Source organism: Taudactylus pleione, unplaced genomic scaffold (genome assembly GCF_031769625.1).
Source record: "Taudactylus pleione unplaced genomic scaffold, aTauple2 ptg000055l, whole genome shotgun sequence".
Taxonomy (NCBI): domain Eukaryota; kingdom Metazoa; phylum Chordata; class Amphibia; order Anura; family Myobatrachidae; genus Taudactylus; species Taudactylus pleione.
Window position 1 is genome coordinate 11451085 of NW_028284457.1, and position 19191 is coordinate 11470275.

Genomic DNA, 19191 nt, shown 5'->3' on the forward strand with positions numbered 1-19191 from the left:
AGCACCCTTTAACGGTCAAGCCAGCCGGCCCTTTACTTATGACACAGGCGCACGCTTGGCACTACTTTGTTGATGCACGTGCGGCTACTGCGCACACAATTCACAAACACAGAAAATAATTTTTTTTTTGGTTTGGACTGGAGTGTACTTTGGGGGTTACAGCACCCTTTAACGGTCAAGCCAGCCGGCCCTTTACTTATGACACAGGCGCACGCTTGGCACTACTTTGTTGATGCACGTGCGGCTACTGCGCACACAATTCACAAACACAGAAAATAATTTTTTTTTTGGTTTGGACTGGAGTGTACTTTCGGGGGTTACAGCACCCTTAACGGTCAAGCCAGCCGGCCCTTTACTTATGACACAGGTGCACGCTTGGCACTACTTTGTTGATGCACGTGCGGCTACTGCGCACACAATTCACAAACACAGAAAATAATTTTTTTTGGTTTGGACTGGAGTGTACTTTCGGGGGTTACAGCACCCTTAACGGTCAAGCCAGCCGGCCCTTTACTTATGACACAGGCGCACGCTTGGCACTACTTTGTTGATGCACGTGCGGCTACTGCGCACACAATTCACAAACACAGAAAATAATTTTTTTTTGGTTTGGACTGGAGTGTACTTTCGGGGGTTACAGCACCCTTAACGGTCAAGCCAGCCGGCCCTTTACTTATGACACAGGTGCACGCTTGGCACTACTTTGTTGATGCACGTGCCGCTACTGCGCACACAATTCACAAACACAGAAAATAATTTTTTTTTGGTTTGGACTGGAGTGTACTTTCGGGGGTTACAGCACCCTTAACGGTCAAGCCAGCCGGCCCTTTACTTATGACACAGGCGCACGCTTGGCACTACTTTGTTGATGCACGTGCGGCTACTGCGCACACAATTCACAAACACAGAAAATAATTTTTTTTTTGGTTTGGACTGGAGTGTACTTTCGGGGGTTACAGCACCCTTAACGGTCAAGCCAGCCGGCCCTTTACTTATGACACAGGCGCACGCTTGGCACTACTTTGTTGATGCACGTGCGGCTACTGCGCACACAATTCACAAACACAGAAAATAATTTTTTTTTTGGTTTGGACTGGAGTGTACTTTGGGGGTTACAGCACCCTTTAACGGTCAAGCCAGCCGGCCCTTTACTTATGACACAGGCGCACGCTTGGCACTACTTTGTTGATGCACGTGCGGCTACTGCGCACACAATTCACAAACACAGAAAATAATTTTTTTTTTGGTTTGGACTGGAGTGTACTTTCGGGGGTTACAGCACCCTTAACGGTCAAGCCAGCTGGCCCTTTACTTATGACACAGGTGCACGCTTGGCACTACTTTGTTGATGCACGTGCGGCTACTGCGCACACAATTCACAAACACAGAAAATAATTTTTTTTTTGGTTTGGACTGGAGTGTACTTTCGGGGGTTACAGCACCCTTAACGGTCAAGCCAGCCGGCCCTTTACTTATGACACAGGCGCACGCTTGGCACTACTTTGTTGATGCACGTGCGGCTACTGCGCACACAATTCACAAACACAGAAAATAATTTTTTTTTTGGTTTGGACTGGAGTGTACTTTCGGGGGTTACAGCACCCTTAACGGTCAAGCCAGCCGGCCCTTTACTTATGACACAGGCGCACGCTTGGCACTACTTTGTTGATGCACGTGCGGCTACTGCGCACACAATTCACAAACACAGAAAATAATTTTTTTTTGGTTTGGACTGGAGTGTACTTTCGGGGGTTACAGCACCCTTTAACGGTCAAGCCAGCCGGCCCTTTACTTATGACACAGGCGCACGCTTGGCACTACTTTGTTGATGCACGTGCGGCTACTGCGCACACAATTCACAAACACAGAAAATATATTATTTTTTTAGCACTTGGGGGGAGCACCCCTGATGGACAGAGCACCCCCTGGACAACACTACAGCACTCCTTTAGGACTGGGACACTGCACAGGACTTTGGAGTGGACACAGCCCCTATGGAGAACTGACTGCACAACACAGTCCAGCCAGCCCCTATGGACTTTGAAGTAGTGGACACAGCCCCTATTAACAACAGCAGCACAGCACAACACAGCCAGCCCCTATGGACTTTGAAGTAGTGGACAACAGCAGCACTACACTACACTACACTACACAGCCCTAACTCCCACCCTCCCTCTTCACTGTCCACAGCCGAGTGAGAAAATGGCGCCGACGTGGGTACCTTATATAGGATCCAAAACCCGCGAGACCCGGAAGGCGGGATGATGACGTTTTGCCTCGATTTCAGATCCGAGTCAGGCGGGAAAAGTCGAGCCTGACTCGGATCGGACTCGGATCGGGGGGGCTCGGGGGGGTTCGGATTTCAGAAATCCGAACCCGCTCACCCCTACTAAATACACACCGCAATCACGCGCAAAGACACAGTGGGCGTGCTAATGACTTGCCATACGATCGTGGGATTTGCATATTTTGGCTGCGTACGAATGCATCAAGCGTGCGGGTATGAATCGGGCCCGAAGACAATTGTTGTCTGGAGTCTTATTTAAAAGGACCTGCGAGTGCTGCAATTTATTGTGTTCTATCTATCTATCTATCTATCTATCTATCTATCTATCTATCTATCTATCTATCTATCTTTTTTCATTTAATGTTTAGTAGTCTTACTGGTTTAGGTTTTACAGTGTTTTATCCTTAAGCAGATGCTTAAACTGTGGATGCTATTCTGTGGACTCTCTAACCTTGGCTTGCCCAACCTATTGAATGAGTGTTTTTTAATGATCCTGGCTTTAATTTTTGCATGTATTACTATTTGGAAAATTACACACAGAATGATTTGTGCATTAGTTGGCATTGACTCCAATGATTGCTTAATTAAGTAGCAGAGAACTGATGAATTTACACTCAGCGGGAGAGTCTGGATCAAATCAGGTAAAAAACAGAAGAAATTGCATTTTAAGGGCTTTATTATTACAGAAACTGCTGAGCTGTAATTACATTGTAATTAGATGTACAACATATAGCAAATGAAGCAGACATACTGTACAGAGCAAAATACATAAACATATCCAAGGTTTAATGTTATATACTTATTTTAAAAGGGAAGAATCTATAGTATCCAGGTTTTCTTAAATAAATAGCATATTCAATACTAGTACTGTATTGAAACTTGGCTTTGTTATTGTGAATTCAGGGCCTGATGCCGAGATGTTCGCTAATGCAAGTGCTACTGCATTCTCTCATGGATCACAGTTGCTAAAATTTGCCAATGCCTTCCAAAGCATAGTTGAGCATAGGGACGCCCACTGCTGCCTTGTCATATTCAGCTGACGGGTCCAGGGGGGCCAACACCGCACACCATGCACCCATTAACTCTTTATCCGTTGTCTTCAGGAGTGCTGCTCTGCAGCTCTGGACTGGCACTGCAGGGCAGCAGAAGTCACTGGGAAAATGGCTGCGGCCATTTTTCTGGTGACTCACGCATGCGCAGTACTTCTGTCCCCGGGAAAGCAGCACGGGTGCCATCTTCCCGGAGACACGCGCATGCGCAGTAGATTCTGGTACTAAGCTGAGTCTGCACATGGGCACCCTCCTAAAACGCCCCTGATCTTTAACATTTACGCAAATCGGCAGTCATGCAGCATGTGTGACCAGCCGCAAACACTGCAGCTCTCCTGACATGCAGAGAGCTCTCATGCTGTGAAGGAGATTACAATGGCTAATTTATGCACGTCTATGAAACTGCTTTTAAACAGTCTGAAACGCCTAAGTTTTCCTAAACACCCCCCAGTTATCTCCCCCAAAAGCTGACTACCTGTCACTCACTGTGCAAGTGGTTTCCCTGTACAAGCGTAATCACAATGAAATCGTGCACGTGTGTAGTGCGGCTTTCACGCATACGCAATAGCTAACAATTGCTCGAGTTGCGTAAATATTGGCTTTGCGAAGTTCTCTGAATCAGGCTCTCATTATGGATTAGTTTCACTTGTTATCCAGTAACAAGGACTTCAGACACAGTTCTAGTAAGAGTGTAAGCACTCAGAACAGATGTCACCAGCCTATGATTTGTGAGAAAGACGCAGAATGTCAAGTGATGGCACACTTAACTTAATTTTTAATTGTTATACCAAAATGTTATTTCTGATCTCTTCTTAATATCTCTTTAATCTCTTTCTAATAGTGCTGTTGGATATTACCTATTATGTTATTGCAATTATAAATTGAAAAATATTGCCAGAGTTTCTAAAATAACACTTAAATATCCAACCTACTAACACTTTAGTAATTATTCATTTAAATTGCTACAGTTTTCTCTTTAACTGTTTGGATGTAATCGGTATGAAATACCTACAGTCGGTATCCTGGCGGTCAGAATCCTGACGCAGGGATCCTGACAGCGTTAACATACAGACACTTGTCCACCTCGCAGGGGGGGCACTTATCACCAGAGCAATTTATCATTGCTCCGGTATGGGGACAGCTGCTCCAAAAAGCAGCTGTCCCCATGATTAGTAGTGCATATACAGAAGAAGCTGCGTTACTTACCTGTCCCAGTCGCCGGCTTCTGTGCATGTGTGACCTGAGGTCATGCATGCACAAGGTTGCCGGGGAGTCAGTGAGAAGGCGGCTGAGGGATCCCTCTTCGTATCCTCGGAACTCCTTCCCATGAGAAGGAGCGGGGCTACGAGAAAATGTGCTTGTTCTCGCAGGCAAACTCCAAAAACTTTAAGTTTGCTATCAGGTGGTCACTGATGACGATTCGCCTGTTAACTTAAATATATGGAAACTAGCGTTTCCACATGGTTAGCAGGTCATTTAGTGATGATGAGTAGACCCCTCAGTCTCTAGACCATTTTCCTGTAGCTTAGATAAAAAATATAACATTTTGCTATTCCCAGTATTCCAATATATTAGTAAGAAAAATGAAACTCTTATTGCTATCATTTCTGCTGCTGGACTTCCCTTAAGCTGGCCATACACCTGCATGCCCAGCATCAGATCCAATTCACCATCCGACTCCCCAGACCTCCCTGGCAGTCTCGGCAGCATGTTTGTTGTATTTCAAAGCACACAATCAGTCGTATGATTGATCGTTTGCCTCACGTGCTCATCAGGGAAAAAGTAATTGAAATGCCTTGATTTGCCGAACGATGGATCGCATGAACAAAATAAACGACACGATCTGCACACAATAGGATGGAACATATGGGCTGCACATCTGATCATAAGATTCGATTATAGGAGCTGCGGGAGCGCGCATTGGATGGTATCTTACTAAAAAAATACACGAGTTTCACAAGATCCATCATATGACTCGTTGAAAATCAGACAATCGGCCCAAATCGTGCAGGTATATAGCCAGCTTTAGTCGTATGTCTGGTTTCCAACCCGCCATCATTATCAATGCACACCTACACCAGCCCTATCTCTGGCTGAGAAAAATATGTATTTACATGTACAGACAACACTGCAATGCTCGCAGTTCCGTTCACACAATATCACTGAACATTGCTTACAGGAGAACACCCCATTACAGCCCAGCTACACACCTTCAGTCACAATGCATCTTGTTTGTACTGTATATGGCTCTGTGGTTGGATACGCTTGGTTCTGGCACACGCACATAGCAAACACGCGCAAGATATAGACTAAATATGGACTTGAATTCTAGGCTGCATCAGCACTTTCCTTAGCAAAAATAGGCCAATCACATTGTTTTACCCCAATGTGTAAGGAATTTGTTTTCCAGGTAACCACAAAAGTTCTGAAAACCTAAGCCCAACCCATGTAGAGTTCACCCTTCACAAATCCACGTGCCTGCTAATAAAGGCTACCTGTAGTACATTTTTGCCTATTGATAAATTAACCCTCCTGTTGTAGTATTATATTTGTTTTTAAAATGTGCAAGAAAAAGTTCCCTCTGCTTCCAGAGATATCACATACCAAGGAATGTCAATTATTTTCAAACTAACTGTATTTTTTTTGCAGTAACACTTTCACATTTACTTTGGTCTTTGTTGTACAAAGCAATTTCACAGCAATCTACACTCAGGGCCTGATTAGGAGCCGGACGCTCTGACCAGAGCGCTCGCTCTGAATCAGTGCCCTCCTACCTGAAAATGGAGCGGCGTCCTGGCCGCTCGCATAGCTGTGGGTGACCACCCACAGCATATGCGAGCGGCCAAAAAGATGGTCGTGATGGTCAAGACCATCGCGACCATCGGGCTTGCGACGAGACCCTGCGGTAGGGTCTCGGTGCCCGCAAGCCCTGGAGTGATTTTGGCTCTATCAGAGCCAAAATCACTCCCACTGACATCATTAGTGATGTCAGTGGGGCCGGACCCAGACGGTAGGCGTTCTTATGGGAATGCCTCCGTCTGGCAGCCACGCCCCCGGCACGCCCACCAAAGGGGGCGTGCTGTCAGTCACCATCGACAGCACGCCCCCTTTGGTGCAAGACCCGGAGCGACAGCTTGGCTGTCCTGTCCGGGTCTCGCGCATGCGCACGACGGAGCTCCCTCCGTCGTGTGCATGCGCATTGGGGTAACATCAACCCGCTTGCGAGCGTCCTGCACTCGCGAGCGGGTCCTAATGACCCCCTCAGTTCTACTGATATTTCCGATATACTACTCAGTCATTGTTTGATTTTTTTGTTTTTTTTCCCTAAACACAGTATCTATAAAAAGGCTGCAAATAGCACCACCTACTGACAAATCTCCAAAATTAAAAAAATACTCTATACTGTATGTACTATACTCAATAAGCAAAATCAATTGTATAACAGAAAAAGGAATTTATTACACACTTTCATGAATTTGCTCTGCATATTTGTAAAAGAAAGCTGGAGAAATATATTAAGGTATACAAAATGAGGTGTGGAATAGTTATGCTTCTAAGCAAAATCAATTTACCAATTGCAATTATATTTTAAAACACTTGTAATACTATGAAAATAGGTGAAAGTGTAATGCATGATGTAAGTTATAAGGATATTGAAAGTCACAAGTAATTATTTTAGAATATGAAAGAACAAGACCCACAAATAATTTCTAATATCCAGAATAATTTGCACAACATTGCTGGTTTTCCATGCGGAAAAGTATAGCGCGCTTATCCCCGCAAACAGATGAAAAGTGCTGACAGATTTGGGGAGATCAGCCCGACACCCCCCAAAACATGTATTAACATTGTGGATCAATGTAGATGCCCCGTATAGCCCTGCTGAAGCTATTTGGGGTACTTAAATGCTCTCATTAGCTGCTAAATAGCATCTTTGCACAAGTGGTGAAGAATAGCATTTAGCAGGTTTTTGTGGTGAAAATAACAAATATTCCAGCAAATTTGGGGTACATGAAAATGGTTAAAAATCGCAAAAGTGAGGTTTTAAAAAACTTGAAAAACACGCCTGAAGCAAGCACCTGCAATAAAAAAACCTCCCCCATACTTGCAGACCCCCCCAAAGTCTATTTATATAGTTTTTAAGGTTGTACCCCAATTTTGTACTTTTTTGCCTCCTTTTTTTCAAAGTAATTTTTTGGGGTGTTTTAGTTTTTTTTAGGATTTTTTTGACGCAGTTTACCTTTGGGGACCTTTACTAAGGGTGCAAGGTGGTTTCCCCACCTTTGCACTCCTAAACCGCAATTCTGCACTTTTTATCGGCAGCTAAACTTTTATGCCTGGTACATTGCATTGCATTTCCGCAGCGGCGAAAAGTCACCACAATTGAATACAGGGATAAGTTTCCACTGGCGAAATAACGGCACCGGCTAAAACTTTTTTGCCGAAAACGGCTTTTCGCCGCTAATTGAATATGGCCCTAAATGTTTTACCAGTGACCAGTGGACTGATTACTTCAGAAGTCACTGATTATAACTGATGACATCATAACTGGAGGTATTATTTAAAGGTATTATCATCACTTGAGTATTTTATGGATATAGTTTGACAGTTTTACATCATGTAACACATTTACAATGTCTTCTTTTCAGTATCAGTGTTTTCCAAAATGAGGCGTATTGTCAATGTACTTTTTTTGCATTGTGCGTACAGGACTTCATTCAGAGTTGGATATAAACGCAAGTTGTGGCTTTTTTTACTGCTCTCTTATCTAAGTGCACATGCACCTCAATTCTAGATGCACATCATTTGCCCTGGCAATTTGGCTACATTCTCAATTTACAGCTGCCTGCTCCAAGGAGGCTAGGATGGGAGTTGGAGACAGCATGAAGACGCTGCCAAAGTACTGTGCAGTATAGACGTGTCAACACAAAATGAGTCCTAAGATAACAACCTAACAGGTGCAAATGTACCTGTTTGGAGGGGGATGACCTCTGTATCTGACCCCTGTTGCAAGTTGTGAGGTGATGATGGTCACTAGCTATGTCTGATTCACCGAATGCATCTAAAACATTCCCAATTATGCAAATATGTTATAACTGCTGCAGCTGTGTAATTAAATCTAATTTCTAAATAATAAAGCATTCCGGCCTCAAACACAGTCTCAGGGGCCTGCGTAATGGATCTGACAGGCGCTGTGACCAATGTATGTGTACAAACAGTGGTGGGACCAGTGTATGCGCACAACACCAACTTCTAGGGACTGACGGCAAGGCAGATGAGTGGCTTCCTATTGGAAGCACTCTCTCTGTTAATTGCTGCCCAGACTGGCAGTCACAGGGAGAGAAAACACCTCCCCCGTGGGACTGTCTGTCCTGTGTGTGATTGTTAGGTAGTGCTTCCAATGGGAAGCAACTGCAAGAGTGAAGTTGGTGCACGGACTAACTGGGGGTGTCAGATTTTAAGCTGCAGTCCTGTAGTCCCTAGGTAAAATTCACCACTGATTCCTAACCTGTTTGGTAAGAGGAAGAGTGCTGATGTTTATCTGTAGGGTTTTAAAAAGGTTACTGTGCATTCATTGTTTTGTGTCTTCTTTGATTTGCTTTTAACAGGCTCCATGTGACTTGGGAACATAGGGGTCTATTTACTAAGCAGTGTTAGGAGATAAAGTGAACAGAGATAAGGTGCCAGCCAATCAGCTCCAAACTGTCATTTTCCAAACACAGCCTGTGACATGGCAGTTAGGAGCTGATTGGCTGGTACCTTATCACCGTTCACTTTATCTCCTAACAAAGCTTAGTAAATAGACCCCTTATAATCTACACTTTTCAACAATTTCCTGCAAAGTGTATGACTTGTCTCCTGTGAAGCCATATCTCCTGTTGTATTCATCAGGGGGAGGTACTGTAGGTGCATTTGCTACTTATGCAAATTTGTTCACATCTCACATATATGGGCAAACCTGCATAGGTGGTAGCAAATTGATTTTTCCCCCAGGTGCATCTTATGTTTTCGCTGAGCTGCAAATTACGTCCAATTGCATGATGTCCACATTGTTGCTTTAATTCATGAATGCAATTGAATATACACAAATTATTAATATGTAATATGGATTGAAGGGAGCATAATAAAAAAATATTATTATTGTGAACAGTGTTCGAGTTTAGGTGGCACTATTCAGTTGCCTTATGCTGGGTACACACTGGGTAATATATTGTTCATACAGCTGATGAGCGATATATCATCCCAGCCATGGACCAGCGTGTACACCCGATGAATATGTAAACGATGTCGTACACAGATACACAGCATGGCAAATGTGATATATTGGACGACTGACCCATATCTCAGCTGTAGGAACCGCCGACAATGACATCACTACCAGTTCCTGCGATCAGACATTTCGGTTGTGTGGTAAGTCTGTTTGTACACCTACATGCACACCAAATAAGTGTTGGCTGGTGGGTCAGCCAGACAGCGGGGGATGCAATTGGGCAACTGGCTGACGTGATCCCGACAGCCGGCTTCCCGACTGCTTTATCCCGGCGTGGGTTAAATGACAGGCGTCTATATCTAGACGCCTGTCATTTTCCCGACGCCGGGAGACAGGTGCCCGGCATCCTGATCGAAGGGATACCGGGCGCCGCGAGCAGACAGCCGCGAGGGGGGAAGGTTAGGTTTAGGGCATCCAGGCAGACTTAGGGTTAGGCACCCCCCCGGGAGGGTTAGGCTAGGGGGAGGGAGGGTTAGGGTTAGGCACCCCTGGGGGGACTTAGGTTTAGGCAGCGGGGAAGAGGGGGGGCTAGGGTTAGGCACTTAGAGGGGGGATTAGGGTTAGGCACTTGGGGGGGAGGTTAGGGTTAGGCATCCCTAAGGAGGGTTAGGGTTAGGGGGGTTAGGTTAGTTTTTACATACCTCAGGACGTTCGGGATTTCCAGCGCTGTCGGCCTGCAGCGTTGCCGGGATCTGTTGAGCTGTCGGGCTGCCGCTGCCGGGAATCGAACCTTGCGGCCGGCGGTATTTCATACCGATTCCGACAGCGGACCCATTGGCCAAGTGTGTACCCGGCATTAGGCACTTAAAAGACTGAGTGGCAGAATGTGTGTTAATGACTTTGTAGAACCACCAAACATCATTCTGGTTGCCGTCATTGATGAAAAGCAGTCAGATGATACTTACATTTACCGTACTTTCCTAGTGTGATACATGTTTTTCCAAGCTTTTAAAATATTTTGCTGTTTTTCCAGCAATTGTAATTAATTGCAATTGTTTTAAAGCATATCAATAAAATGTATTCAATTTAATATATATCAGTGCACTTTTCAGAAGTAATCTCTCCTTTTTTGTCTCAGGTGTATAACCTTTTGGGGTTTTGTAGGGGCACCTACTGTATGAACTGATTTATAACATGGAGGACCTGATGTTTTCCTATGCTAGTGTAGATTGTCCTTAGTTAGTGAAGTGTATAATTTCTCCTGCTCTGTGCTATTTTACATACAATAGACGGTGCACAATGGAAAGTTTTGCACTGGAGCTCTGAAAGTTGCAGCTTCACCACGGTATACATATATTTACATTTACAAGGTATACAATTAAGTCAATTTTAAGCAGAAATATTAACTGTGTAGAAGTTATGTGCGGTACAGTAAGTAACCACTAAATGTGGTGACAGGTGGGTACTGTGCAGGAATGGAGCCTGATGTTAATCTGAGCCAGACTTCTTGCCCATAGTTTAACTCTAACAAGGCATCGCCTGTCACCATCCTATCGCTGTACATGCTGCTGTTAATATTTTCAGACTGAAATGCAATCTTATCAACTCCATCTACCACAAAATAGCCAGAGATTCTGTGACTATATGATTCTATAGTAAATTTAAAGATATACACTCCAAGATATGGCACATGAAACTTTCCAGTGGTGGGTGCATATGAAGATCCGTAATTTACATATAAGTTGTTGAATCGTATTGGTCCAGGAGATGTCATCCCATATGTGTGAGAGACTGAAAAAGCCACCATTGGTGCATAGCGGTATGATCCTTTGGAGAAATCTGTACAAAAACACACATAGCAAGAAATTAATCTGTTATACGGCATATATTATATTTGTTACTTAGAGCAGGGCTATATGAGGTGTGGCTATTAAATAATGAGAATGATGCTATAATTGATGTTTAATTATATTAAGTACATTTTAATTCCATTCCCTTTCTATAGATTCTCTGTCAGCATCCACACACTGCTGCATTCTTATTTTCCATTGGTCATTGCCGTTCTGTAGCTCATTAACTGTCTGCTGGCTCAACCGCTTCGTCATTTTCTTTGCCTCAGTAACTGATGCAAAACGGGTTTCCTTGAATACAGGTTTGACATCATGGAAAAGAAAGAAGTTACACGGCATTATGTCTGGTGAGTATAGAGAATGTTCTAGTACTGCAATCTGTTGCTCTGCCAAAAACTGCTTCACAGAGAGGACTGTGTGGGCTGGTGCGTTGTTCTGATGGAGGATGAAACCATTTTTCCACAACTCTTTCTTCTGAATCTTTCCTGCAAAGTTGTAGAACATTTTTGTAGTAACACTAATTCACTGTTGTGCCTTCTGCTACCCATTCTTCCAAAATAACACCCTTGATATCAAAGAAAACAATTAACATGGCTTTGGAGTTGATTTGCTTTAATGTGCTTTTTTTCTTTCTCGGCGTTGATGATGGTGTTTTCCAGTACATGGACTAGTGTTTTGTCTCTGGAATAACTTTATCTAAAATATATGAATCTGCTTGAATTTGTTCCAAAATTAACTTTCGATTTTCTTACAGCTCGACAGTGAGAAGCCTTAGAACTATCTTAGTACAAACTTTTTGGCATGTTAAGATTTTGATGTAAAACTTGCCTAACCGTTTCTTTGTCCATGTTTACCATTTCTGCTACCATTTGGATGCTGAGTCGACAGTCAATTCGAACAATATTCTCACAACTGTCTAAATCTTTTGTGACACTCAAACACGTTAGCATACGGAAAGATTTGCTGGCCGTTTTGTCCAATTTAATGCATTGCTCCACTTTTGTACTAAATATTTTATACAACACATTTAGATAAACACAATTTCTTTGAAAGCTATGTAACAGCAAACTATTTGTGCGAGAGGGGTGAAACTTGCAAAACCGTTTTGGGATAATCCAAGGTCAAAGTTTCCCCACTCCCTTTTAACTCACGCAGTATGGTTTATTTTTTACAAGTATAGTCTCAATATTTAATAGCCACACCTTGTAACTACACATTCTATACTATACCACCTCGCACTCCATGCTGCTGCCTGAGGTACAGTAGTGTTTACCTTGTCTCCAAGCAGTAACACACAGAGAATGTATGCTGCTCTCAAGGAGGTCACATTTAGCCCTATTGGGAAGAATAATTTTTCATCTTTAGGCCATAGGTCTCGTGAATTGGGATGCAGTTTATAGACCAGTGGACTAAATGCCACCGGTCTATATCCCGACACGAGAAGCCCGACGGGAGACTTCAGATAGGCATTACAATACCGACCCTATCTGAATCCCGATGCCGGGACACCAAAGGACGACAGCCCGAACAAGGTAAGTCCGGGGTGTCCTTAGTGTCAGCTGTGGGGGGTAGAGGCTTAGGTTTAGGAAGTGTAGCGGGGTTAGGTTTTTGGGGGGAAGGTTAGGGTTAGGCACCCTGCCGGGGGAGTTAGGTTTAGGGTGCGGGAAGGAGGGGTTAGGTTTAGGCACCCCCGGGTGGGACTTAGGGTTAGGCACCACACTGGGAGTTTTAGGGTTAGGCACCCCTAAAGAAGGGTTAGCATTAGGGGGGGAGAGGGGTGGGTTAGGATACTTACCAGCCAGAGTCGGGATCTCCTGCTGTTGGGCTTCTCGTGTTGGGATTTGAACCAGCGGCTAAACAGCCACCGGCAGGGGCGGATTGGCCGTTACCTACAGCGGGAAGATTCCCGGTGGGCCGATTGGCTTGTGGGGCCGCTTGTCACCTGTGGCCCCGCCCCTATAACATGTCACCCGCCCATAGCTTAGTCTCTTTCTTGACAGGCAGCCGGTCACAACTAGCAGTGCCGAGGCCCGGGCCACTGATATTGTAAGAAGTGGAGAGGCCCCAGGACCGGCAGGAAAGGTAAGTTAAGCAGCAGCACAGGTTCGGTACAATGCTCCGCACTCCTCCCCGCGCATTGTTTAAACATAAGGCCAGCAGGTGCAGCAAGAAGGGGGAAGGCTGCTCAAGTGCCCCTGTGTTCCCCCCCCCCCACTCTCTGAAAGCTACAGTAGCTGCGATCTGAAATTAATTGAGAAGAAAGGTGGAGGCGGAGTCAGAGTAGGGGGTGGAGCTACACGGCACTCTCTGAAGTCAGGGCCAGGAGCAGCATGGATGGAAAAACTGAGAGGAGGAGCAGCAGCTGCAGAGTGTAAGGTAAGTGGGACACTATAGTTTTGTCTAAGCGTATTTGTAACATGTGTGACAGACAGTATGTATGTATATTTGTGTGATTGCATATGTGTGTGACAGTATGTATGTTTATGTAGGTGACTGCATATGTATGTTGTGCATGTGTGACAGTATGTATGTTGTGTACGTGGTGACAGTATGTATGTTTATGTGGGTGACTGCATATGTGTGTGACAGCATGTATGTTGTGTATGTGTGACTGCATATGTGTGTGATAGTATATATGTGTGACTGCATATGTGGGTGACAGTATGTGTATGTGTGTGTCTGTATATATGTATGAGTATATGTCTGACTGCATATATGTGTGTGACAGTATGTATGTTTATGTGTGTGACAGTATGTATGTTTATGTGTGTGACTGCATATGTGTGTGACTGTATATGTGTGTGACAGTATGTATGTTTGTGTGTGACTGCATATAGGGGGCATATCCATCAGCTCATGTTGCGGTGGGCATGCCCCCAGCATAACAAAAATGGGGGAATTTCACATAAGGCCACACCCCTTGCCACGTGGCCACTCCTACTTTTCGGGAGCGCGCCTTCGGCGTGCACACATAGGGCCGCTTTCAAGCTTTTTTCCAGGGCCACTTTAAATTCTCAATCCGCCCGTGGCCAACGGTTTTACATACTGATTCCTGTGAATTACAGAGTTAGCATAGTGCATTCAGGCAGTTTTTGTAAAACATTTAAATGTCATTGAATGTGTACAGTAATGTGGTTGGAGCAGCCAGATTTTGGACATTATACACCAAATGCACATTGGTTGCTCCACCGGTGCCAATCCATTATCTTGTTCATCAGTGGATCTAACACACAGCTGAGTGGATCTGTCAGCAATTCGCTTATTGATGGACAGGGGAAATAGTTGTGTAATAATTTCAAATGCAGGCAGCACGCAGAGGATGAATTACCAGAGGCGGAGTGTGTGTGAAATACAAGGGAGGATTGTTATCATGGGGGGATAAAGGAGGAAAATAATGAGGGGAGTGATGTATAATGTGTGGGTGGATTATCAAAAGGCTTGGTGGGGAGGTCAGTGAATACAGTATAAGATGTGTCTACAAGCGCACACATGCCTGTCACTTACTCTACCTATACATCACTCAGACCTAGTGATCTTTTATTGAACAATAGGTTAATTTGAAGTTGTCCAGTTCTCTGTATCTGCGCCAGATTTGACCTGATAAATATGGGGTACTAGTCCTTATATTGCAGGCACCAGGTTAGACAGCACACAAATAACAAAAAGGTCCCTAATTAGTGCATGTGACACTATCATTTTAATCCTGGAAACAAATTATATCCAGACTGAAATTAAAATTTCATGAAATGTGTCAGTATTTATAAATGACTTCTGCTATGTAATATGACCATTGAAAATGTTATGCTAGATTTATTAGTAGAAAATTTAAATAGTACTGTTCATTGAATGACATTTGTTATATTGAACTGAATTCAATGTATTAAATAATTGTAGTGACATCCAATTTGTTCTTATAGGCTTAGATTTACAGAGACTTTCTGTCAGTAAATGGATGTGTGACCTTGGAAAGCTTTCTCAACTTCCTGTTTTATAGGCACCACAAATTGAGATTATAAATTCAAAAAGCTTCCTCTGAAAAGTACTGAGTAGAAATGTCAGCGCTGTGAAAGAATAGTGGTAATCACAATGCCATTTATTGATGACGGTTTAGTAGTCAGGGCACACCAGCAGTATATAGTGTGAAAAATGATTTTGTTATTTCAATCCTTCTGCAGTGGAAAGGGGAAATATTCACCTGGACTTACTGTATATGAAACAAATCTTTCAATGCATTGTGGACTGAATTTCAGTTAGAGTTGTGCTTGACAACCAGTTTTCTAGTTTAGTCTGGAAAAAATATATAATTGGATTAGCACCTGCCTTGGCAGCCAATGAGTTTGATGATACTTCCTTGGGGCTTGAGGCGGGGGGGGGGTGTTGGTGGGTAGCAAGGACGAGATCATGCTGTCTGGTAGAGGGAGGCTCATAGTTGCTCATGGTGGATGCGGAGGAGGGGAAGGGGAGGAAGATATCTGTACAGGGGTTCTGCTCCCCTCTCAGCACTCCTGCTTGCATGTGGTGCCCTATCCATGTCAGCTGTGCACACTGCTTGGCCCCTTCATTGAATTTATCTGTACCTGACAATCACTCTCTGCCACACTTTGGGGGCAATGAGTGACAGAAGGCATTTTATATGTCTGGCGGGTTTCTAAACACATGATGATAGGTCAGCAAACACGGACTGGAGAAGGTTAATAGTTATAGTTTATTTTATTTTTTTTTTTGCATATTTACACTTTGCTAGGCCAAATAGTTAGGGGTAGAGTGTAAGTGTGTTTTAGGGTATTTCTATGCCTGTGTAAATGCCCCCATACATTAGCAATCGATTATGGCAATTCTGCTTTTTGGAGATGATTGTGTAAAAAAATCGGCAATGTACTGTATGGGGTTTACAGATCATAGGCTTCAACCGAAAAGTAACTGGAATTGGTAAATTGGATATGTATTTATGTATTTAACAGATCAATTGGGGCTGTAGATTGCTAGTGTGTGCTAACAATAAGCAGATTTGCAGACTGTTACTAGTAAACTGATCGGCCTTACAAGATTGGAAGATCTGTATTTGCTGAAAATTATCTGTAAATCACTGAAAAAAAAATCTGCAATGTATGGGAGCAGATTGCTAGATTGGGAAATCCTAAAATTGGGCAAAAAATCTTCAAATCATTCCATTGTGGTTTTTCTGATTGCTGATGTTTGGGGCCTTAACTTTCCAGTTCCTGTTGTCTGTCAGAGATCTTAGCAAGGTAAATGATTCTTTTATTGCATATAATCTCTCTGCCTTTGCTCTATTTTCTATTTATATCTCTATTTCCCTATTTTATTCTTTTATTATCTTTTTCATTTCCTTTGCTCTTCTTTATTTTATATTTTTTTATCATCTCTCCCCTTTTTTTTCTTTCAGTCTAAATTTTTTCCCTTTGTCTCCCCACTCCATTCTACTGTCAATGTTCCGCCCCAACCGTACTGCTGGACTCCTGGCCCACTATCTGTGGGATGCGCGGCCAGGTGCTAAGGGCTCAGGCTTACTCTCAGATTGTCACTTGTGCCTCTGTCTGTGGTGTGTCTGGATCCCCGGGTCAGCGATCTTCACAGCTGGCTATGGACATGTCCCCTGACACTGCTCCCACAACATCTACTTTGGGTGTGAGCAGAGCAGTAGCTCCTGCTTTGGCTGTTAGTGCCAGCAAGGAGGATAGGGCTGGATGGCCTCCATGCCCATTAGCCCACCACATGGCAACTGAATTGTTGTCCACCACCGGCCTGGCTAGTGAGTCAGTGGTAAGGTTTGGCTCCTATGAGGCAGCTCTGCAGTTGATGGGCCACCCTTGATTATGGTGTACTTGCTGTTCACATTGATTGCAGGTGACTGCCATTTCACAGCTGTGGTAACCATTCTGTTTAAGGGAAGAGAGCCCAGCAGCAATAAATGAGCTGCATGGGCCCCTGATACAGGACAGGGACACAAATTTGATTTGTGGGGCTTAAGATCATTATGATTTTGCGTGTCCACATTTGGGAGTGGGGTCCATTCTCGTGCCCACATTTCTGATGGCTGCCGTCATAGCCTGCACAGTGGGGGCAGTAGTCATGAGGAGCATAGTGGGGAATTAATGGTTGGGTCAGGTTTGGTGCTGTAATGTCATCATGAACATCCTGTGCAGACATCTCAGTTGGGAACACAAGTTCTTTTGAAATTTATTGTCTCTACGCTCCCAGCTGTGCTCATTCCCTTGTTCACCACTGGACCCAGTGGTGAGAGTTTGTGCGCAGGCTCCGCTGTGGCACAAGACAGCTCCCCCAGTTTTGAGCATCAGACAGTCCAGGATCATCTTGTGCTTATTGCAAACTAGCTGGTATATCTGTCACTGCCCGGGTTCAAGACTGGACACTGAAGTACACCTGCTGCCATAATGTCCTCATCTATAACCTGGATAACTATACAAATTAGGAGTAAATGACAGTACAGGCAGGCATATTCTCATACCATTTGGAATGGTGTATATTAGGAGCAGACTGACTTACCAAACATAAATCAGTATAGCTTCCAAAACCATTTGAGTTTTAGAAATCACTGCAGAACAGAGAGGATGATTCAGCTGTGGATGGATATTCTATCCCAGATGCTAACATGATCAGTAATCAGACTTTTCCAGAACCTGCCCCCTGCTGAGTGGTGTTCTGTGCAAGCCTCCACAAAGGGCATGTACTTTGCCTTTATTGACGGGAACTGCACAGCCAGAGCAAGGTGTCGTTTTCATCACCTCTGCATCCATTGTAATGGGTTGTATCCCATGAAGGACTGCAGTAGAGTGTCAAGTGGGGGTGGTAGAGCCCTGGTGACAGAACCTTGCTCCCTGGAGGTGCTAAGTAAGGCAAATACTCCTGTCAATGTGGAATCCATGGACAAAAGGATGTCCTTGTATCCCAATCTCAGCATTGCTGAATTTTTGAGAGTTGGTTTTAGTGATGGTTTTAGACTTCTGGTGCTTGGGGAAGTTAGGATCCATTGGCCCAAGGACTTGCACTCTGCTTTAGATCTCCCAGAAGTGCTTTGAGACAAGGTGTAAAGGAAGTGCTGCTGGAACGTATGATTGGGCCTATTACAGTCCTCCATTTTCCTAATTTGATTATTTTCCCTGAAGCTATAGTCCCCAAAAAAGGTGTTGTGTAAATATTGTCTCATTCAGCATTTTTAAAAAAGTACCTTTCATGCAAAAAGCAAGAAAAGAAAAGACAAATATGCCTTCGTCTTGGATATGTTGACCCTTATTGTTGGGCAACATATTCTGTTAAATGGTATCTACAAGAAGTACATTAAATTTCATTAGCTTTTGTGTCCTAACTTGAGGACTAGCCACTCACCACCTTTGGTGGCGGTCCACTAGCTTTTCCCTGTGGGTGTTTACTTGACTTAATGCTTCATGCACCACTGGCAGTTTTTGTGTTTTGCCTAAGTTCTAAAATAAATAGGTATATGAGGCACCAGAGCTTACCCTATAACTGTAGCCTAAAGAGAAAACAGGGTTTCCCAGACCCTTAAGGGTAAATAGATATAAAAAGTGGGTAAGATACAAGTTTTGTTTTCTACTTTAAATGGCACTATACTGTGATTAGACCTTACTGCTTGAGGAAATGGCCAGGTGCTGGGAAACACTTTCAGTATACTCCTAGAAGTTAGCTATTGTTTTATTTTTTGTATTATTTAGATTTTTAGGCCTAATGTTATTTTACTGATGCTGTCTTTTTAAAATATTAATTTATTACATATTATCAGTTTACTGTCTGTAAATA

General features: G+C 43.7%; 1 protein-coding gene across 2 annotated transcripts in view; it reads right to left on the bottom strand.

The window, feature by feature from the left end:
- Nucleotides 1-10166: 10166 nt before the first annotated feature.
- MMRN1 (multimerin 1) overlaps nt 10167-19191 on the bottom strand; it is a 160323-nt gene continuing 151298 nt past the window's right edge. For both annotated transcript variants that reach the window (XM_088464474.1, XM_088464473.1), the window contains exon 8: nt 10167-11386. In XM_088464474.1, the coding sequence (XP_088320600.1) occupies nt 10965-11386 (422 nt within the window). In that variant the 3' untranslated portion in view covers nt 10167-10964. The remainder of the gene's footprint in view (nt 11387-19191) is intronic.